This window comes from Rhodotorula paludigena (genome assembly GCF_050403205.1).
Source record: "Rhodotorula paludigena JCM10292 DNA, Rt_paludigena_JCM10292v1_ctg4, whole genome shotgun sequence".
NCBI classification, from domain to species: domain Eukaryota; kingdom Fungi; phylum Basidiomycota; class Microbotryomycetes; order Sporidiobolales; family Sporidiobolaceae; genus Rhodotorula; species Rhodotorula paludigena.
In genome coordinates, this window is record NW_027481454.1 from 261,009 (window position 1) to 282,389 (window position 21,381).

General features: G+C 63.7%; 6 protein-coding genes across 6 annotated transcripts; 2 read left to right on the plus strand and 4 right to left on the minus strand.

The window, feature by feature from the left end:
- Nucleotides 1-1,073: 1,073 nt before the first annotated feature.
- JCM10292_004775 (uncharacterized protein) lies at nt 1,074-3,841 on the plus strand (the record flags this gene model as incomplete). The annotated part of the gene is made up of 3 exons (XM_076646311.1): nt 1,074-1,101; nt 1,169-2,976; nt 3,038-3,841. 3 exons carry the CDS (start codon nt 1,074-1,076, stop codon nt 3,839-3,841), a joined length of 2,640 nt encoding a protein of 879 aa, XP_076508067.1.
- Nucleotides 3,842-4,296: 455 nt separating this feature from the next.
- JCM10292_004776 (uncharacterized protein) lies at nt 4,297-7,198 on the plus strand (the record flags this gene model as incomplete). The annotated part of the gene is made up of 7 exons (XM_076646312.1): nt 4,297-4,318; nt 4,395-4,417; nt 4,566-4,630; nt 4,698-4,817; nt 4,876-4,951; nt 5,010-6,850; nt 6,955-7,198. The coding sequence occupies 7 exons, from the start codon at nt 4,297-4,299 to the stop codon at nt 7,196-7,198; spliced, it is 2,391 nt and encodes a 796-aa protein (XP_076508068.1).
- Nucleotides 7,199-7,506: 308 nt separating this feature from the next.
- JCM10292_004777 (uncharacterized protein) lies at nt 7,507-10,503 on the minus strand (the record flags this gene model as incomplete). The annotated part of the gene is made up of 12 exons (XM_076646313.1): nt 7,507-7,881; nt 7,945-8,723; nt 8,778-8,839; nt 8,894-8,941; nt 8,998-9,116; nt 9,178-9,482; nt 9,539-9,574; nt 9,628-9,707; nt 9,763-9,839; nt 9,893-10,087; nt 10,143-10,321; nt 10,383-10,503. 12 exons carry the CDS (start codon nt 10,501-10,503, stop codon nt 7,507-7,509), a joined length of 2,376 nt encoding a protein of 791 aa, XP_076508069.1.
- A 349-nt stretch (nt 10,504-10,852) lies between these two features.
- Nucleotides 10,853-12,092, minus strand: JCM10292_004778 (uncharacterized protein; the record flags this gene model as incomplete). The annotated part of the gene is made up of 7 exons (XM_076646314.1): nt 10,853-10,991; nt 11,066-11,261; nt 11,323-11,415; nt 11,473-11,520; nt 11,583-11,730; nt 11,792-11,973; nt 12,059-12,092. 7 exons carry the CDS (start codon nt 12,090-12,092, stop codon nt 10,853-10,855), a joined length of 840 nt encoding a protein of 279 aa, XP_076508070.1.
- A 644-nt stretch (nt 12,093-12,736) lies between these two features.
- Nucleotides 12,737-14,520, minus strand: JCM10292_004779 (uncharacterized protein; the record flags this gene model as incomplete). The annotated part of the gene is made up of 7 exons (XM_076646315.1): nt 12,737-12,980; nt 13,043-13,515; nt 13,596-13,745; nt 13,883-13,966; nt 14,031-14,093; nt 14,242-14,264; nt 14,397-14,520. The coding sequence occupies 7 exons, from the start codon at nt 14,518-14,520 to the stop codon at nt 12,737-12,739; spliced, it is 1,161 nt and encodes a 386-aa protein (XP_076508071.1).
- A 561-nt stretch (nt 14,521-15,081) lies between these two features.
- On the minus strand, nt 15,082-20,686 carry JCM10292_004780 (Saf4/Yju2 family protein; the record flags this gene model as incomplete). Its single annotated transcript, XM_076646316.1, has 12 exons — nt 15,082-15,135; nt 15,219-15,582; nt 15,661-15,877; nt 15,957-17,409; nt 17,467-17,701; nt 18,051-18,157; nt 18,875-19,605; nt 19,713-19,794; nt 19,907-20,054; nt 20,228-20,290; nt 20,449-20,525; nt 20,669-20,686. 12 exons carry the CDS (start codon nt 20,684-20,686, stop codon nt 15,082-15,084), a joined length of 3,549 nt encoding a protein of 1,182 aa, XP_076508072.1.
- Nucleotides 20,687-21,381: the final 695 nt, after the last annotated feature.

Genomic DNA, 21,381 nt, shown 5'->3' on the forward strand with positions numbered 1-21,381 from the left:
GAGGGGCAGAAGAGGCGGCAGAGAGTGAAAGTGGACCGGACCAGGCTGCGGATGTCAAGTTGACGATGAAGGGCCTTGAAAGCGGAGGCGACATTTGCCCGAAGGAGAAAGGCGTCGATGAAGCATGACGGCGAGAAAGGGCAGCCACGAGGAAGAATGAAGGCTCCTCGGCCGCAGTTCGGGCAGGTTGAGGCGAGATCCTGCGAGCCCGGCGAGGCAGGCAAGGCAGCGGGCCGGTGATCAGGCACAGGAGCGGGCGGCTGCAACGCAGAGGCGACCTGCCAGTTTCCGAAGGCAGCTAGGTAGGTAACAACGGAGGGGGAAGAGAGGGAGGAGCTGGACACGACGAGGACACGAGGAAAGCGCGAGGGGATTGTCAGGGCGGAGGGCTCTAGAAAGGCACGCGAAGCGCCCGGGGCAAATGCACAGCCGTCCTCCTGCTTGAAGCGGCCCAATCACGGACGGCGAGCCTTGTCTCCGGTTCCGCTGGCGCTGTTTCACGCCTTAGAGACAGGTTTCACTCGTCCGGCTCGCTTCCGCTCCGCTGCAGGCGCATCCTCGAGCCGCCCGCCAGCAGCACCGCCGAAGAGGGCCGCCGCCGCCGCACTCCGCCCCGCTCGCTCACGCGCGCTCTCGCCGTCGTCGCCCACCGCACCGCCCCGCCTCGCCGACCCGCTGCCGACCGAGGGACCCACGCTCAACGCGAACGCGAACGCAAGCAACCACCCTCGCCCGCCAGGCGCCCGCTCGTCGGTCGACGTCCGCGCGGTCCGCAGTCCAGCCCTTCATCATCAAGGGTCGGTGTCTTTCCCGCTTCCAGAGCCCGCCTGGCGCTTTTGCGTGCCCCCGGATCGTCAGCCCTTGGAGGAACCTACCGTCGCAGCAAGGGTGTCTTGCCCTCACGAGTCGAGCGCATCCCGGACGACCCGACCCCCTCCTGTCCAGCTCGTGCGTGTGCGTTATCGGCTCCCGTCGTCATTGCCGGGCACTGCAACCGTGCTGACCTGCCTCTGCACCCGCTGCTGTCGGTCAACATGCTCAGTTCGCCGATCCACTCGAGACCCACGCCGCCCATGTCGTTCGCTGCCTACAGCCGCGACGGTCCGTTCTCCCGTCCCCTCGGCTCCCCTTCTGCTCCCGCTAAAGCTGACAGAGCCCGCATGCACAGACTCGTACTCGCAAAAGGCTCCGTACGACTCGCACTACGCCGCGCCGCAAGGCTCGCGGACCGTCCCCAACTCGCCTTCGCTTGGGCACCACCACGCCCCGCCCCGCTCGTCTGCATTCTCGTCGTCGACTGCGTACGCGATGAACGGCGGCTACGACACGGCCGACTCGCTCCTCGCCGACCCCAGCGCCGCTTCGACGAGCGCTCACTACATCGTCTCTCCCGATGTTGGCGGGCACCACTCGCAGCCGACTTCGCCCGTTGTAGGCGGTAACGGCGGGTACTACACGACGTTCGAGCCCGCGCACAACGTCAGCCAGCCGCACTCGCGCGCTCCCAGCCCGCGGCACTACCAGCAATCTCGAGCGCCTCCACACGCCTCAGCTCCTCAACCAGCGATGCGTCGCGCACTCACTCCCGAGCCCGTTGCACGGCAGCAGCGCGTTCCCGTCAACGCAGCAGCTCCCACCTTGTACGGCAACTCGCTCAGGGTGATTCAGTGGACGCCGCAGCACGGCGACGAGGGCACGCAGGTCAGCATTGTCCTCGACGCCTCGGCCGTGCGCAACGCCAAGCCGTCGCAGTTCTCGGGCGCACCCGCCGTCTTTGGCGGGAATACGGGCTCGCCCGTGCTGAGCTCGCCTCGCAAGGGCGCCGACGTGCCCAACCGCCGCTTTGCCGTCGTCTTTGGCCAGGCGCCCGCGCCGACGCGCTTCACGCGCGCGAGCGTCATCGACGGCAACGGCGTCGGGCAGAGCATGAGCGCTGGGCCAAACGAAGACGACGCGTTCGTCGTCCTGACAACGTTTGTCCCCGCGCGTGAGACCATGGGCGCGCCGGGCGAGCGCGTCATGGTCCTCGTCAACACGATCGAAATTGACTCGGGCGCAGTTGTCGAGTCGTGCATCGTCGGCGAGTGGGACCCGGCCGCTACGGCGGCGGCGGCACCGCCTGCGTCTTCCGGGCCTTCTGCTGCGGCTGCGGCGCCGATTCCGGCCACGCCGACTCGCGTCAACGCGCTCAAGCGCAGCGGCGACGACCTGACGAGCGGGCGCGAGGCGCCTGGTCTGCGCAGCCCCGCCAACGGGTCGGTGCACGGGAGCCCGGTCCGCATGCAGGGCGAGTGGTCGACGTCGCAGTACGGCTCGCCGTCGCTCGGCCACTCGCAGAGCATGTCGACCGTCAACGGCGCGGACGACGACGCGTACGACCAGCAGCCGCAGCAGCCGGTCGCGAGCGGGTCGGGCGGCGCGGGAGGGTATGCGCGCCAGCCCGACTTGGTGCGGACGTCGCAGATACAGGCGAACAAGACGGGGCACGGCGCGACGCTCTCGCACAAGGTCGTGCTCAGGCTGCAGGGCGACCTCAACACGATGGCGATGGGGTGGACGAACGAAGAGTGGACGAATCGCCGGCGGTTGATCCAGTTTTGGCCGCAGCAGGACGGCAACTTTATCAACGTCGGGTTCCGCCCGATCCCTCAGGGCGAGTACGTGCAGAACTCGATCGTCATCTCGTGCATCTTCCGCGACGACTACAACGAGTGCTTCGTCACGTCGGTCGACACGATTTACCTCCTCGAGGCGCTCGTCGGCTCGCGCTTCACCGTCGAGGAGAAGAACCGCATCCGCCGCAACCTCGAGGGGTTCAAGCCGGCGACCGTGTCCAAGTCCAAGCCCGAAAACGAAGCCTTCTTCAAGCTCATCATGGGCTTTCCGGCGCCCAAGCCCCGCAACATTGAAAAGGACGTCAAGGTGTTCCCGTGGAAGATACTCGGCCTCGCGCTCAAAAAAATCATGTCGAAATACGTGCGTTCCTGTCGCTTACCCACGTCGGACGTAGCGCGAAACTGACTCTCTCCCTCGGCAGTCTGCCAACTACCCCTTGGGCACGACCGATGTGCCGCAAGGGCAACCCATCCCGACCGTGACCGAGCCTTCGCCAACCGAGACGACACCGCAGCCCTCACCGCGCATCCCGCATGCGTCGCCGCACATCTCGCACAACCCCTCGCCCCGTATCGCGCATTCTTCGCCGCACATTGCGCATGCGTCGCCGCACTTGAGCCACCAGCACGTGCCCACATCGTCGTCGCACCTCGCTCCCTCACCACACATCCCGCACCACTCGTCCCCGCACCTCGTCCAGTCGCCGCACCTCGGCGGCGGGCGCTCGTCTCAGCAGCCCTCGCCCTTGCTCACGCGCAGCCCGCAGGGCTCGCACCCGGGCCGCGCTGCGTACAGCTCGTACGCGGCATCGTCGTCGTACCCGGGCTCGGCGCAGCCGGACCAGGGCGAATTCGTGACGGTGACGCCACCGGGCTCTCTGTCCGATTCGGGCGGGCACCAGGCGTACTATGCCGCGTCGTCTGCGGGCCCGCCGCCGGCACAGCAGCACTTGTTCCCCGCCGCCGAGGACTATGGTGTGCCGGCGAGCCATCAGCAGCAGCACGAGCGGCTGCACCCGGCGCACCCGCACACGCTGCATGCGCCGCACCCGCACCAACAGCACCAGCCGCACGCGCATTCGCACGCGAACTCGAACCACCTGCGGAGCTACTCGGAGGGCGTGCAGTACGCGCAGCAGCAGTCGCAGCAGCACCAGCTGCAGGCGTACGAGGGCTTGCCACCAGGCTCGGGCGCGGGCGTGCTCGTCGAGGAGGAGGGCGCATGACGGGCGAGAAAGCCCGCGCTTTCGGTCGGTGTCTACACCCACTCTCTCGTCGCCTCTACACTAGACAGATAATCTCGCTCTGTAGCTGTTGCGTCGAATTCAGTTGTGCTCCCTTTGCCTTTTTTCGATGATGTCGCAATCGCAGCCTACTTTCTACTCTGCGTCCCAATGTCAGCGTGAGAATGTCCTGTGCAAGCTGGTGTGCAGCACTTCGAGCCAGAGCGCGGTGCGAGGCGATGTCTTGCGGACTTGGTGCGGTTGCGAACATTCTCGAGAGCGCGACGCGGAGGGCGGCCGCACTCGGCTCGAGCTGCGCTCAGTCACGAACTCTGCGCTGCACGCACCCGCCAGGTCCCCCTAGAGACCCTGCTGCACCCCGTCTGCTCTCTTGCCAGACCGCTGCCCCTCTCCGCCCGCGCCCTCTCGTCCTCCCGACCTTTTTCGCGCATCCCGCAATGACGAGCGTCGTCGGACTCGGTCAGTCGAACCTCCCAGTCGCTCCCAGACCTGCAGCTTGGCCCGACTGACCCGCTGAACCACCCCCCGCGCGCAGACATCGGCCAGTATGGCTCCAAGGTGAGCTCCCTCTGCTGGAGCGAGCGCAGCTCGTCGCACCTCTCACACCCGCCTGCGAGTGCTGGCGGGGCTCGACAGAGCTGCACAAGCTCGATGGGGACTGCCAGTGCAGCCAGAACGGCCCCGCTGACCCCTCGTGCCGCTGCAGATCGGTGCGGCCCGCAACCGTGGTATCGACATCCTCGTCAACGAGGTCTCGAACCGCGCGACCCCGTGCGTCCTCCCTGCGCACTGCTCGAGCTACACACGCAGTACTGACCCGTGCACCCGGCCTGCGCAGGTCGCTCGTCGCGTTCGGCCCGCGCTCGCGCATGATCGGCGAGTCGGCCAAGACGCAGGAGACGAGCAACTTCCGCAACACGGTCGGCTCGCTCAAGCGCCTCATCGGCCGGACAATCGAGTGCGTCCCGCGGCGAGCCTGTCGACGACGAGGGACTGACCTTGAGCGACGTATGCAGGGACCCGGATGTCGAGGTTGAGAAGAAGTTCATGAACGCGGAGATCGTCAAGACGGGCAACACCGTCGGCGTTAGCGTGCGTACCATGATGGACTCGAGACGCGTACGCGAGGCGCTGACTCTGGTCGAAACAGGTCAACTACCTCGGCGAGAAGCAGGAGTTCTCGGCGACGCAGCTCTACGCCATGTACCTCGCCAAGCTCCGCGACACTGCTGCCGTCGAGCTCAAGTCGGCCGTCAACGATGTCACTATCGCTGTCCCCGTCTGGTACACCGAGGCGCAGCGCCGCGCCGTCCTCGACGCCGCCGAGATTGCCGGCCTCAACTGCCTCCGTCTCATCAATGACACGACCGCGACCGCTCTCGGCTACGGTATCACCAAGACCGACCTCCCCGCTGCGGGCGAGCCGTCGAAGAACGTCGCCTTCGTCGACATTGGCCACTCGGACTACTCGGTCTCGATCGTCTCGTTCAACAAGGGCTCGCTCGTCGTCAAGGCGACCGCGTTCGACCGTCACTTCGGTGGCCGCGACTTTGACTTTGCGCTCGTCCAGCACTTCGCCAAGGAGTTCGAGACCAAGTACAAGATCGACGTCCTCAGCAACAAGAAGGCGACGTTCCGTCTCACGGCCGCCGTCGAGAAGCTCAAGAAGATCCTCTCGGCCAACCCGCTCGCGCCCCTCTCGGTTGAGTCGATCATGAACGACATTGACGCCTCGTCGACCATGGAGCGCGAGCAGTTCGAGGAGCTCATCGCCCCTCTCCTCGAGCGCGCGACTGCGCCTCTCGAGCAGGCGCTCGCCGCCTCGGGCCTCACGAAGGAGGACATTGAGTCGGTCGAGCTCGTCGGTGGCTCGACCCGTGTCCCCGCGCTCAAGTCGCGCATCCAGGACTACTTTGGCCGCCCGCTCTCGTTCACGAGCAACCAGGACGAGGCGATCGCGCGCGGCGCGACGCTCGCGTGCGCCCAAGTCTCGCCTGTCTTCAAGGTCCGCGAGTTCTCGACGACCGACGCGCAGCTCTTCCCGATCAAGCTCGTGTGGGAGGCGTCGGCCGACGCTGCCGCCGACGAGGGCACCGAGATTGTCGCGTTCGACGTCGGCAACGCCATCCCGTCGACCAAGGTCCTCTCGTTCCAGCGCTCCGAGGCGTTCGACCTCGAGGCGCGCTACGCCAACCCGGACGTCCTCCCTGGCGGCATCAACCCGTTCCTCGGCCGCTACACCGTCAAGGGCGTCAAGCCCGCCGCCGAGGGCGGCAAGGCCCAGGTCCGCGTCAAGGCGCGCCTCAACCTCTCGGGCGTCCTCAACTTTGAGGGCGCGACCCTGATCGAGCAGGGCCCCGAGGAGGACGAGGTCCCCGCCGCGCAGCCGATGGAGACGGACGCTGCCGCGCCCGCCGCCGAGGGTGCCGACGCCGCTGCCGCCGCCGCGCCCGCCGAGCCGGTCAAGAAGGTCCGCAAGACGATCAAGACGCCGCTGCCGACGTCGGCCGCCGGCCTCGGCCTCGACGCGAGCCTCGTCAACGAGTACCGCGAGAAGGAGGGCCAGATGCACGCGACCGACAAGCTCGTGCTCGAGACCGAGGACCGCAAGAACGCGCTCGAGGAGTTCGTGTACGAAATCCGCGACCGCCTCGAGGGCTCGTGGAAGAAGTTCTCGACCGACGACGAGAAGGACAAGCTCCGCACGCTCGCGTCGCAGGCCGAGGACTGGCTCTACTCGGAGGAGGGCGAGGACGCGACCAAGTCGGCGTACGTCGAGCGCCTCAACGGCCTCAAGGCCCTGGGCGACCCCGTCCACCTCCGCTTCCGCGAGACGGACGAGCGCCCCAAGGCGGCCGCCCAGCTCCGCGAGCTCCTCAACGGCTACCAGGCCAAGCTCGCCAACGAGGAGGACGTCGCCCACATCCCCGAGGACAAGCGTCAGATCGTCATCGAGTCGGTCGCCAACGCCGAGTCGTGGCTCAGCAACAAGTGCGTCCACTCTCTCCCTCGGCCAATTTTGCTCGCTTGCGCTACGCGCAAGGTAAGTAATAGGTTCATGGGCAGGGGCTGACAGACTTGTGCCCCTCTCGCAGGCTCGCGTCGCAGGCCGAGAAGATGCCGTACGAGAAGCTGAGCATCACCTCGGCCGACATCCTCAAGCGCCGCGACGAGGTCTTCAACACATGCCAGAGCATCATCACGATCCCCAAGCCCAAGCCCAAGACGACCGAGGCGCCCAAGGCCGACGAGACGCCCGAGGCCGAGATGAAGCCCGCCGAGGAGGTGCCCGTCGAGGGCGCCGAGAAGGAGGGCGGCGACGCCATCGACATCGACTAGGCGGCTCGCTTGACGCACCGCTCGGTTCCTTCCCTCCCTCGCTCGCACATACCGCTCTTGTATAACCACCTGCACCGACTCCCATCACCGCCCTTGCAGTAAAAGCGTTAGACTCATTTACTCTCCACCGGACGTCATCGGAGAGGCATCGCATGGGCATCTGATGCGTGAGAGACGGCAAGATCCGGAATATGCCTCATCGAGGACCTTCTCACCCGGTATCGAAAGCGTGCGTTTCATCGTACAACCGGCAAGCGGACGCTACAGACACTCAAAGCGGCTCGCTGTTCTCCGACGGAAGGCACGAGCTAGTCGTCCTCAGCCTCGGCCTTGACGATCGGCTTGTCCTCCTCGTCCAGGTCTGCGAAGATGTGCTCGTCTACCTCGGCCTCGTCGTTATCGTGATCGTCGTAGTCCTCGTTGTACTCGTCAAGTACGGCGTCATCGTCTTCCTCGTCCTCGTTCTCGCCTTCCGAGTCAAGGCCGACCGGAAGCTGACGCTGGCGGCAGGCGGATGGCCCGGCGTGAACGCGCTTCGAGCTAGAGTCGTCCGAGTCGCTCGAGTCGCTCGACGGCGGCCAGTTGTAGACGCACTTGGAGTCGAGGACGATGACGGGCGGGTCGAGCGAGAGGGGCGGTTTCTGCTTTGCCGCCTTCTGGACCTCGGTGCGGACATGCGAGACCTGCCGACATCTGTCTCACGTCAACGTCGTTCTGCTCCATTCGCGCACCGTGATCGCACGTACCAGGCTCGACCAGGTGTAGAAGCGCGACCTGACCGACGTCGTGTTCTCCCACTCGAGGTAGTGGACGCCGTTCGTGAAGCTGTCGAGGTCGGAAAGGCTCGCCGTCGACGGGTCGAGGTCCGCGAGCTCGATGATGGCCGAGATGGCGCACGCGACCTCGAGAGGAAGTTCGATACGAAGCGCGGGCTCGATCGCGTCTGGCGCGAGCGTCGACTTGGCGTCCAGACTCGAGAGCCCATTGTGCGCCCGGTGCTGATGCTGGAGCACCACGACAAGCGACGCGACGTCGTTACCGACAGAAGCGCACTTGCTGAATGCGCAGCAGACGAATGAGGTTGCGAGTCGGAAGAACTTGTCGAGGTCGGCGCCTTCCTCCTGCAAATCGATAGCGTCTTCCTGCTGGCGCTCGTTGCGCTCGTCCGGATCAGTCGTCGCCGCGTACATCATGTCGCGAGCGCGGCAAACGAGATCGAGCCCGTGCTGCTCGACTTCCTCCTTGACGGAATCGAGATGCTCGCGCCAGAGTTTGTCGGTGATCTCGACGGGCACTTCGTCATCCTCGATGTCCCAGAGCGGGATCACGCTGGGCATGACGAGAAAGTCGACGAAGAGAGGGACGAAGGGCTGCATCGAAGCCGGGAGCGCGTTTTTAAGCTTGTCATACCGCCCGCGAAGGGCAGCCTGCCTTTGCTGAAGCTTGACAACGTGCTCATCACGCAGACGTTTCTTGCGAAGACGCAGGACGAGCTTGATGATGGCAGGTTGGATCGTCTCCCATGCTGACGAAGGCGAAGGTCAGAAATGCCAGCCGCGCCGATTGGAAGAAAGCGCACCGGATTCTGTGAGCGGCTCCCCTTTCACGATCCTCTTGTCCCTGTAGAATTCTGGGAGGAAGCTGATGCGTAGAGTCAACTTCATATCAAAGCGTCAGTCTGCGGGACGGACGTACTCGGCCTCCTCAAAGTCGAGATTGAGGCCGAGGACGCGGTTGCAGATGCTGCGAAGGCGACACACTCAGCACAGGCTCATACTGAGACTGTTCAGAGAGCGCACTCGTCCGCCCTGTGCATCCGGGCAATGTACTCGTCATACGAGAACGACAGTTCCGTCTGCTGCCGCTCGCGCAAAGTCCTCTTGAGCTCTTGTTGCGCTTTCTGCAACTTGTCACTCTCCTGTGTGGTAAAAGGATTTAAGAATGACTCTGGCACGGGATCCGAAAGGATGGGGACGGACCGCGGCGAAGGGCTCAAGGAACGCCTTGCGCTCTTTGACGAAGGCGTCGACCTTGCGCGACGAGCGCAGCTTGCTCTTCAACCCGCCCTCGTCGTCCTCGGTGTCCGACGAAGATTCGACGTAGACGCTGCGCTGCGCTTTGCGGATCGGGCGGCCGCGCGAGCTTGTTTCGGGGCTTTCGCCGTCGTCTATTTCGGCCGAAGGCGCGGTGCTGCCGTCGTCATCCTCGCTGCTGTAGGTCTCGTCGTACTGAAGCTCCCAAAGCTTGTCGCTATAGTAGTCGAGGTCGGCGGCGAAAGCGTAGGCTGTCGCACAGTAACTCGTAAGCGGTGGTTCGTGTGTGCACGGTCGCGACACGTACGCGCCGTCGCCCTCCACTTGAGCTCGTTGTGCGAGACTGCGAAATGTCGAATGAGCAGAGATCCCGATCAAGTACGAGATGGAGCATACACGAAGCGCGAAGAACGCATTCGGGCGCTCGAGGGTGGATGTTCGGGCCAACGTTCTTTTTCCAGTCGAGGCGGATGAGCCTGCGAAAGCGGCCGCTCAGGCGCAATACAGTCGAGGCCAGGCGAGACAACGTACGAAGCAAAGCGGCAGTTCTTGCAGAGACGCTGGCGGATGCCCCAGTCGGCATTGTGGCCCTTTCTCGCACCGCAGCCCTGCGCAAAGACGGCTCAGCCGTCCGATCGTCAGAAGTGGCGGGCTTACCTACCTGGCACGCCTTGCCGAACGCGAGCTGCGCGTACTGCAACTCGGTGAAGTCGCCCTTCTTCGCGCTCGGAAGGTCGAGACGCTTGCGAGCCCTCTTCCAAATCGGCTCGGACGACTTGGCCGTGAGGATCGCACGGTACTGTTTGTTGACCTGGGTCAAAGCGAGGAGGTCGTTTGGGTCTAGGTGCGAGAAGACCTGTACGAGTCATTCGGTCAGCGGAGCGCAAGGAAACAAGGCCGTAAAGACGCACCTCGACGACGAGCTCAACGGGGAGTACCACGAGGAGCGAGACCTTTCCCTCGCTGTCACTCTTCGCCCTTTTCTTGCCTTTGCTGCCCTTGCGTGCCTTCTTGTGCGACTTGTCGTCGTCGTCGTCGGTGCTCGCCTCGTCGTCCGCCCTCGCCTTGCCCTTGCCGCGCTTCTTGGTCGCTGCAGGGGATGTGGACAGGTCAGTTGACTGCGCTCAGAGCAGATCGAGGCGCTCCCGCACCTTTGCGCGTAGGCTTGACGCTCCTGTCGCCGCCGTCCTCCTCGCTCGAAGAAGCGGGCTCGGCGTAGCTGACGCGCGCAGCAGTCGCCTTGCGAGGCTGCTTGTCGCGCGTGGTGCTCATCCTGGAGTCCTCCGGAGTTGCACGAGGCGAGAGTTGGAAGTTCAAGCGGAGGAGACAGGAGACGAGACGCGCAAGCGAGCGGCGAGTGAGCGAAAGAGGCTCGAGCGTCGGAAAGTGAAAGCAAAGCTCTGGAGATGCAGTCAGTGACAGAACAAAGGTCAGAAGCGCAATTTGAGGAGCGACGAGCAACGCCCTGGCTGCAGTGACAGCGAGACTGCGAGCGCAATGGCTCTCGCGCTCTCGACGGAAGCAGGGAAGGCACACCGCATCGGCCCTCGTCCTGCACATCCAGAGTGTAAAGAATGTGTACACGGGCCGTGAACAACCCACTCGGTCCGCCTCACGTCCCTCACTGCACTCGGAAGCCGGTGCGGTTCAGGAACTCGTCGAACGACGAAGCTTTGACGCCGAGGTCTTCCCATGAGCGGTCCTCGCTAGGCTTGAACAGGCCGTAACAAACCGTGCCGACAGGCTTGTTGTCGTGCCAGCTGCAAGCACAACGAGACGCAGCTCATGAGCGACTTGCTGCCGGAGGAAGCATGATCAGGAGGACCGAACGCACCCGTACATCTGACGCCACATCTCATGCTGCTCCACGAGTATGCCTTCGAGCGCCTCTGCCATCGAGAGTGGCTCGCCAATCGCTTTTTCGCCAGTCGCCTGCTCGTACTCGTTGGCCGTCTCAGCCAGCGTGCGCGGCTCGGCCATAATTGGGTACGTCTTGCCCTTGACGCGATCGAGCGGGGCAGAGAAGATGGCTGTTCCGTCACGAGCCACTGAGCGGAGCTTGAGCGGCACAGCGAATCGGTCAAGACGCACTTGCTGCGAAGACGCCGACGTCGTGCCGCTCATCAACCCACTGCATTGCGCTAGTCGGCTTAATTGGGACGCAAAAGCGGACGGTGCCGTCCTCTGTAACAAAGCATACGTGAGCGTTCCGTGCCGTTCGTCAGAGTACGACTGGCGCACCAAGCCGACGGGCGTAGAAAGCAGACCGGAGGTTCGAGTAGAAGGCGCCTGCACGCAAGCATGTCCGCTCAGTCTCAGAGCTGTCACCGGACCGGAGATAGAAAGCGTACCAGCCATGACTAGCGTGACGGCCGCTAGCTGCTCCTTCGCGTACTCGGCCACAGCCTCCTTAGCGTCAAATGCCGCCGCCCGGGTGTAAGCGCCGCCGCTGAGTTTGCTGATGGAAGGAAGGCTCGAATAAGACGAAGTGCGGGACCTCTGCGGCCTGCTCGGGGATAGACGTCAAGCTGCGCGAGGAATCGGACGAGAAGGAGTTTACCTTGGCCGCGTCGACGAGGTTCTTTCCCTGCTCGACCTGATTGGGGCTGTCCGCGAACGCAGCAAAGAGACCGTTCACGCTCTCGAGTGCCTTTGCGAGGCTCTTTGGGTCGTTGAGATCACAGGACGAGTCGCCCCGCCGCAGCCTCCTCAGCATGGCGCTCGAGCAGCTCGCGTGCAGCGCTGCTCTCGGGATTGCTCGAGATTGCTCGAACAGAAAAGGGTGTCGAGCGAAGCAACGCAGCGACAGTCCCAGAGCCCTGTGCACCGGTTGCCCCGACAACAGCGATCGTGCGGGCCATGACGGGAGACGGGCGCGGATGCGAAGAGGACGAGAGAGAAGCCGAGAGAAGCAGACAGAAGCAGAGCCGCGACCTCGTCGCTGCCAGCGCTTGCACGGACCGGAGGAGCCGATTTCGCTCCGCGTCACTCCACCTCCACACCAGGTCCGCGAGCTGAGCTAAGCGTCGCCGGATACTCGGATACTGCCAAGCGCGAGCACGCAGGGAATCAGAAGGAATAGAAGCGGACGAGCTGGCTCTGATGGAGGCGATGAGTCGCTTCTGGAGGAGAGGAAGTAAAGCCGCCGGCGATGAAGGCGACTCACGATTTATGGGGTACCTTGAGCGGCATCTTTCGGTCACGCTCGAACAGGGAGCCACTCAGCCTCCGTAGCCAGAGGCGCAGACCAAGATGCTCTGCTCCCGACTTATGCTACGTCCGCTCCGCTTCCACAGCTATCACAGTATGAAGAATGCGTTGCACGCCAATTCACAAAACATCGAGCGAAACAAGTGTCTTTCTGCGGTGACGCAAACGACAGGTCAACCCCATTTTCGAGAAAGCGAAAGGGACGAACGAACCGAACGAAGAGAAGCCCTCAATTCGCACGGTCGATGCTGCACCTCATCACCGCGGAAGCGACGGTTACACAATTTGAAGTCGCTCACACGATCGTCGAGCTAGCAAGAGCCATCACGCCCGCAGCGACGACACCTGCCAGCGCACCCGCGACGTACCCGCCGCCGATCCTGGCCGCGCCGCTCTCCGGCGTCGCGCTGGCGCTCGGCGACGTGGCTTCGCTCGAGGACGTCTGCGTTGTCTGCGGCGACGACTCGGCCGAGCGGTCCGGATCGGTATAGGCGCGGACTGAGGCGACCTCAAAGTAGGCTGTGTCAAAGTTGGTCGAGCTGTCGGAACGCGAGCGTCAGCGAAGCCGCTGACGGTACTTCCTTATAGGTGTGGAGCTCACTTGAGCACGTATTGCGTGTAGCACGTCATCTGGTCGTTCGCGAGCGGGCAGCCCGTCTGGTTTAGGACAGCGGGTTGCCCGGCCCAATCGCCGCAGGCTGTCGCCGTAAAGACCATCTTGAGCGGCGAGAAATGGTCCGCAGGAGTGCATGACGACGCAGGATAGTACGCGGCGGGTGTACCCCAGCTGTCGGGCGTCGGGACAGTCGAGAAGTCGGTCGAGGCGAGATCCGCCGGGACTTCGGCGCGCGGGAAGAACCACATCGAGACACCGTCGGTCGAGAGCTGGGCAGCGTAGACTCCTCCGCCTGCTGCAGCGAGCCCGGCACCGTACGAGCTCGTCCGCGGGTCGCGATACGTGCAGCCCGAGTTAAAGTTGACATTCGCGTCGCAGTTGCCGTAGAGGAGCGTCCCCTCGGCGTTCGCGCTTGTGCTGTTGTCGACCGTGCAGCCAGCCGATGTGTGTACAGCATACTGCTCAAAGCAGCACCGTGAGCTCCTGATCGTCCTGCTGCATCCGGCGGGGCAGCTTGAGAACGCTGCTGAGCACGTACTTGGTTCGTCTCTTGCAGATTCACTCCTTCGCAGACATCCAACTCGCCTCCCTGGGGCCATGTAGGCGAGACCAACCATGCGGCGGGCCAAACGCTGCAGCCGTAGGGAGTGTGCAAGAAGTCCCAGACCCAGAGCGAGCCGATGCCGTACTGCGAAATCGGCAAAGGCCGTCAGCCAGGTTTCCCAGCGCTTTCCTGTCGCCTCCGAGGCCCAGCCAATAGCCCGGCAGCCTCTGTAACGGCGCTGTGGGGCTACCGGCAACGGACCGCAAGAAAGCGAGACTCACGAGGTTCGTCGACTCAATGCGCACACTCCGGCGCTTATTCGGGTACAGGACGTCGCTCACGTTGTCCATCTTGATGATGGCATTCTGCAACGCAATGGTCCGTAAGCTAAGGTAAGAGACAGAGGTGGAAGAAGGAAGGAGAGCGCACGCCTGCGCTGTTGATGTAGGCAAGGTCGGACGAGTCGGTGCGGTTGACGTAGTCGATGTCGCCCTGTGCACACATGCAGAATGAGCTGATCATATCCGAATTCGGCTGTGGAAGCTGCATAGATGCGGATCGAGCTGTACGGGCTCCTCGGCATCGAGTCGCTGAAACCGTCCAGGCGAGTCCGCGACAGATGGATACAGACTGCACTCACGTTCGTCAGGTTGTCGTAGTGACCTGTTGTAAGACCAGCCGAGCGGATCAGCTGAGGAGTCTACCATTGTTTGATTTCGCCGAAAGGTGGGGTCGGCGGAAGCGCAAGCAAGCGCTGCCAGGCAGGAACCGCGCTTTTGGGGGCAAGTTACTCACCGTAGAACTCCCAGTCATCAAAGAATGTGTCGCCCTGATAGGCCTTGGTGAGCGAGTAGGCGGCCTGCGCAGGCGCGAAGTGCGCAGCCGAGGACACGAGCGTGGCGATGGCGGCGAGCCGCATCGAGCGAGAGCGAGCTGAGGCCGACCGCGGCATTCTGTGCAAACGCTGTACGGGGTGACTTGCGCTTCGTACGGCGAGCGAGAGAGGGAGAGCGGAAAGGAGAGCCAAGGGCTCCGCAGCGAGGCGCCAAAACACGATGAGACACGGCCTCGGCCCGTCGGATCCCAGGTCGGAGACACGACTCGAACTCGCAGACGAACGAGCTGAGCGCCCACGGCAAAGCGCACAAGCAAGCAGCTAGGCCTGCAGCTGGACTGTAGCAAACTCACACCACCGACGCGACTTTCGGGACAACGTTCGGCTTTCGGCTGCAACGCGGAAGCGACAGCGGGAGCGTTCGTTGCATGTACGGTACTGAACACGGGCTGACATGTGCAAAGCAGGCGGAAGTAGCAACAACGAAGTGGTGAGACGGCACAGAGATCGAGAACGACGGTGGGTATCGCACAGAGAACGTTACGAAAGTGTCTTTGGAGAGCGCGATACGTCGAGAGCGGCTGACGGAACCGTAGAAGATGTACGAGCACGGGACGAGGCGGTAAAGACGCAGCGGCGAGTCGTTCAGCGGCGACGCAGACCGAGAATCTTGGCCGCGACAACTTCGCCCGCGACAATCTGGAAGGTCACTTCCCGTCAACTTGATGACTGGGAACGTCGAAGGCGGACATCCACGAAACGTCGCGATGGGAGATACGCACCCCAATACCGATGCTCGCGGCGACCACATACCCGCTGAGCTGCCTCCAGCCGTCGATCGGCCACACGCGGTCGTCGAGCGGCTCCTGCTCGGCGTACCGCTCGTCGGTCGTCGAAGAAGAGATTTGCTGCCTGCCTGCGCGGCGGGATCGCTGCGAGCGCCTGTTCTTCGTCGTCCCCGTCGGCGTCGCGCTAGACGGATTATCGTTGACGAGCGAGGGTAAAGTGGCGGAGGAGACGCTGGGGTACGCGGTGGTGAGGCTGGAAGCAGATGCCGGTGGCGAGGGCAGAGAGGCGAAGGCACGGGCCGATGGCGTGGGCGACGCCGGAAGCGAGGTAGCGATGTGTTGCGCGTTCAACTCGAGGCTATGAGACAGAAAGCGTACAGCAGGAAATGAGTCTGTGAGTATCAGCGCTTGGTAAGAAGCTGGGTCGGACACGCACTCCTGCATCTTGGCCTCCATCTCCCGGAGCCTCTCGCCCGTTACTTCCTCACCCTTGTATTCCCACACCCGTTCGTCGTCATCGTCATCGTCGCCATCTTCCGGGCCCGAGGCCTGCGGCGTCATCGCAGCTGAGTAGTCACCATTCGAGCTGAGCGCCGCGGCGAGTTGAGCCTCGACCTCGGACATACGGCGCTGGAGCGCTGCAAACTGCGATTCTGCATGCCGCCGGAACCGAACGTACCGTCAGACCCTCAGGACGAACACGAGAGCAACCCGATAGGGAAGAAGACGCACTCCTGACGAGCACCAAACTGCCCTTCTTCCCGCCCCTCGAAGCTTCTCCCATCACGTCTGCGTCTGCCTGCTCCTCGCGAGGCCTCGGCAGCCCAGGCACGAACATAGTGACGAGCTCGTCCCCTGCGTTCGTCGCCGTGGCCTTCTGCGCCGAGCGCGGCATGTCGAGGCCGAAGAGTTCAGCGAGGCTGGAGGCTTTGCCGTGCGAGGATGCCGAGGTTGGCGAGGGAAGACCCCATTCGGGAGCTGAGGCGGAAGCGCTCGAAAGCGAGGAAGCCGTCGGAAAGTCGCGCTTGATGGGGCGGATCGTCTGCTCCTCCTCTTCTTCCTCGTCCTCCTCGTCATCGTGCTCCACGGCATTGTCCTTCTTCTGCCCCTCGAGCTCGCGGAAGGAGACCTTCCTGGCGCGCAACGTGTCAGACCCGCCTAGCGCGCCGCTCGCAGCAGCGTCTGCCGCCTTGGCCGCCGCGCGGCTCAGCGTTCCCTCGGGCCGAAGCACCGGCTTCTGCGCTTGCTTGACCGGCTGCTTGGGCGCTGGCGACTCGAGCGCGAACGGTAGCGGGCGGAGCGTCTCGCTAATGGTCGTGGACGGGCGGGTTGGCGAGCGAGGCGGTGCCGCGAGGTCCAGCTCAAGGCGGGTCGATGCGACCCCGAGCTCGAGCGGAAAGGGGCGAGCGCGCGACGACGTGCGGATCGGGGCAAAGAAAGGATCGTCGCTTGGCGCCGAGAGCGAGGTCGACAAGGGCACGGCGTACTTGCCGTCAAGCGAGTCGATGCTCGCCTCGCTCATGGCGCTGTCGATCGAGTCGCTCCTCATGTGCGGGCCGTGCGCCTGCTGCGGCATTATGCGCCAATGGCTCGGGAACGGGCTCCTCGCCAGGTGCGCGCTGCGCCTGGTGGACCGCCCGCTGCTCCCGCCCGACTTCTCCGGGCTCCCCCGTTCACTGACCTCCTCGACCGTCTCAAACGCCTTCCTGAGGCCCTTGACGCGCCGGCCTGCCGCCCCTCCCCTCTGCAGTCGCCGCCACGACTGCTTCCACTCCTCCTTGGACGACTCGTCCTCACTGGCAGAGCCTTCGACGTCGAGTCGAGAGCCGGCGTGCGCGCTTGAGAGCTGCCACGAGTTGCGGCGGCGGTGCTCAGGCTTTGAATGCGGGCCGGCCTCCAGTTCTGGCGTGGCAGCGGAGGATGCGGCCCCCTCGAACCCCCATAGAACCCGGCCGCCGAGCGCTTCGCGGCGGAGCACCTCGCGCGCGTCGAGGAGCGCTTTGCGCCAGAGGACATTGATGCCGAGATCCTCGAGATCTTGCTCCCGCAGGCGAAGAAACGTGCGGCCGGAGAGGCGCGACGCGACGATGAACGAGGTTACGTCCGTTCGAATGAGCGGCGCGAGCGAAAGAGTCGAGGCGAGGTACAGCGAGAGGTGCGAAGGAAGCCAGAGCTTTGGGTTCGGCTGTCAAGCACACTGCTGAGCACATGCAGCGGATTCAGAGGCGCTGAGGACACGTACGGGCAAAGATGCGAGCTCTTCTGCGCTGACACCATCGCGCGGCTGCTGCGGTTCGAGCGGCGGAGGCGGGAAAGACGGCAAGCTCTCGCTCCTGTGCGTGTAGAACGGTCTCCGCTGCCGCGGCCGCTCATCCCTCTCGGGCTCGTCCGCTTCACTGCCACTCGTGCTCGACACGCTCAAGCTGCGCGCGAACCCACCGCTGATCGCCGGGCTGAGCGGCGCCTTCTTCTCGTGCCTGAATATGGGAGGTTCCGCTTGTGAAGCAAGGTCGCCCGTAGACGGAAACGAGCTGGAGCTCGCGAGCAAATTCGAGCGGGAGAGCCCGATCGGCTGCGAGCGGACGGGATAGACCGGGTCGGGTATGGGAGCGTGCTGGACTGACGAAGTCGATTGCGTGTGACGGTGCCGTACCGCTGTGACGGGCTCGATCTTTACAGTCTGGGCGGCGGTGGAAGAGCGGGAGGGGAAGGCGAAGGAAGAGGGCGTAGGCAAAGGAGCCGCGCGGCGACGTTTCGAGGTACTGCCACTGTGAGCAGACTGTCAACGTAGCTGCAAGACGAAGCGAGCGTGTAACGGGTGCTGACCCGCTGCCGCCGTTGTCGGCGAAGGCGGCCGCCGGAACGCGGAAGGTGTTGCCGTCAAGGCAGATCACGCTTTGGCGGTTCGTAGCATCGGCAAAGGGCAGATTAGGCTGAAAAATATGAAAGGGAGAGTCAGCTGTAGTTTTGGGGCTGCAACTTTCGTGTATCTGTGAGCGCGAAAGAAGCACGTGAAGAGCCGCAGACGCCCTGACAGCGGCCAGAGGAGCGGGACCGCGGACGTTTGCAGTTGAGCGGTCGTCTTCAAACCCTCAGAGCAGCCCAGGTGCCTCTTCAAGGTGACAGTCCTGTGTCGTGATCGTCTAAGGCGGCGAGGAGATGACCTCGAGAACATCGCCTCACCTCGTCTTGCAGCGTCGCAGAAATGTCAGCGAGAGTGCAGGATGTCCTCTGGTCTGAGCCGCTCGTCTCCAGGCTGCCCAGCTGAGGCGGCATGACGGCCGCGAGAACGAGGCGGCGCGAGCGGGTCGACGACGAGGCGGCACCCTCGGGGCGTGGCGCTGCTGCACGGCCCTCTCAACGCCGGCTCGGATACGGTAGTGGGCCTCAGAGCCCGTTACACGTCTCCCGAGAGACGCGGCTGAGAGGAAACAAGGGAGACGATATCGACAGGAGAGCAAAGTGGGGCCGAGCGAAGCGCGACTTCACCCAACTCGCGGTGAAGGAGCTTACCAGAGCGCTTGTACATGCGTGTTTCGACGTGAGAGGGGCGGTAGAGACGGGAGAACTCGAGTCGGCGGTTCCAGTAACAACAACAACATCTCGAACGGAAGGGTCTGTACCCGCAATTCGCCTCACTTTCGTGCCACATTGACGCCGTCAAGGCCCATACCACGAGCAATGCTGGAGCTCCGGGCCAACCTGCTTGAGCCTGCCTGCTCGGATGATGAGGACGAGGGAGCGTTCCCGAACGGGTCCTGCTTGAGCGCCGAAGCGAGCGAAAGCCTCGAGTGCAGCGCCTTGAGCGCGGGCGAGGCGGTATAAGAAGACGAGCCGGACGGTCGCGAGGACGGTCGGGGCGTCGCGGACGACGATGAGCCGCGAGTCGGTAGGCGGGTCGATGAGGACGCGGACGAGCGTTCCTTACGCCGCGCCTTGTCCTGCACCTTTTCCCGCCGCTCCTCCTCTGCGCGCCAGCCAACGCGCTCCTCGTCCTTCCTCCGTTTCCCATCACGCTCATCCCGCGCACGCTTCATCTCGCCCTTCGCCTTCTCCCACTCTGCCTCCTCCTCCATGGCCTCCCTGCTCCCCCTCGTCGGTGTCCTCAAGTCCGCCAATCCGACCCTCTCGTCCGCGAGCCCGAAGCGCTCCCGCACGCCCTCGGCCTTCGTCTCGCTCTCGACGATGCGCCGCTTCTTGCCCCGGAACGAGGAGCGCAGGGCGCGCGAGGCTGCGAACGGGTCGGACCAGCGCGAGGCGTTGTGCTCCTCGAGTGCGGAGAGTCGCTCGGCCTCTGTCAGGGCGCGCTGCTTCTGCGTGACTGTCTTTTCGAGGGAGGCGAACGGGTCGGGTGGCGCGGTGGAAGTCGAGGCCGAGTTGTCTGTAGAGAGAAGGTGCGGTACATGAGCGTCTGCGTGTAGTTTTAGCGGACACCGTCGCGCAACTCCGTCGGTCCGGCGCACGGTGCTGAGGGTCTGAAAGACGCACCGATGACAATCTGCCCGTTCTCTGCCGGGTCCCACTCCTCGTTCTTTTGCCGTGCACCCTCGGTTACGACGTAACGGGTGTTCTGTCAATGCACAGAGCGGTGTCAGTCGAGGCTCTCGAGGCGTATGCTGAACGTCCTGAGCGGTTGCCACAATATCGCAGGACAAAGAAGCAATCTCGTGCCAACGACGCACCTGTGGGTCCGTGCGGATCTCGATGCGCCCGCTACATAGGTGGCACTTGAAACGAAAGGCATAGATGGGCGTCGAGTAGTAGTTGCCGACCTTCTGCTTCTCAGCGTTGTAGCGCACGCCTTGTCCGACATGGGCATTGCAGTGGCCGCTAGATGGGAATGAGCAGGTCGAGATGGTTGAGGACGAAGAGTGAGATGGTATCCGGTAGCCGGAAGCAGGAGCGCAGCGGGGAGAGCACAGAGGCGAGAGGGAATGTCGGGAATGGCAAGACTTCCAGTCAGCCGTGCTTTCGCCTTCTCTGGGCTGTGAAGCTGTACGCACCACCAGATGTTGTACGGTAACTCGAAGCGGACGACAAGGATACCCTGGTCGATCTTGTGCGCACTGCGAAGTATCGAAGGTGCAGCCGTCAGCTCTCGGCAAGTTCATTGAAGGCGATCTGTCGGCAAGGCTTGAAGTCGGCGCCTCAAGTAGAGGCGCAAACCGCTTGCTCCCAATCGAGCTCATGTCGAAAAGCAGAGGACCCCAACGTAGTGACTTACCGCTTGCCAAGGGCGTGTTTGCCATGGTAGCTATTGAGCGACTTGTGCTTGTCTGGCTCGTAGTCTGGCGGGTAGTACTATGGCGTGCACGAGCGCGCATAGCAGCCAGAAGTGTCAAGCAGGAGTTGTGCGGGTCCAAAGGTAGGGAAGGTGATGAAGTCGGAGAGCGCGATTGCCGTCAGCTGCTGCCCGCTTGACTGGCTGAGAGTGTCTCGCTGACCTTGTTAAAGCCCTGCATGATCCTCACAGATTGCTCGGCGAGAGTGAGGCGAAGCGCTCGTCGCCAACTTCATCGCTTGCGTCTCTTGCAGCTCTACTCCCCGACAAACACACACGTGCTCCAGACAGTCACGTGCAGGGTAGACCAGACGGCTGCTGTGCACGTGCAGGCGGACCAGGCGCCGCTTGCCTGCCTGCAAAGAGGGTTGTCCGCCTCGCCCTCGGCCTCCTCAACGAGCACCTGGACGGCCGCGAGTCCTGCTGCTTGCGATCACTGCATTGTACGGGCAAGGCACTCACCCGTGCCCGCGCCACGCGAGCAGGCAGTCGGGCGCTGTCCCGCGAGATGACTTCTGCTTCGAGCCTGCCCTCGCCGCTTCGGGAAGGCGCCTGCCTGCATCTCGCCCGTTCCGGATCCCTGTCTCTGTGTCCGAGTTCTATCATTGCCGTGTTGAGCAAAATCGGATGCACGCATCCTTCGCATTGCAGCCTGACCGAGGCACTGCCCGTCGACTGCCAGGTCCGAATGCGTTCCTCGCCCTCGAATCGCCGTGCTCGCTCTGCTTTTCTCCTCTCCCCGTCGCTGCTGTTGCTTGCTGCCACTCTCTTTGAGCTCTCTCCTTTCTCACGGGATTCCGGCGCGGCTGGTCCCGTCGTCCCCGTCCTTTTCGACACCCGTTCCTCCTCCTTTCCTCGACTTCCCCGCCCCGGCTC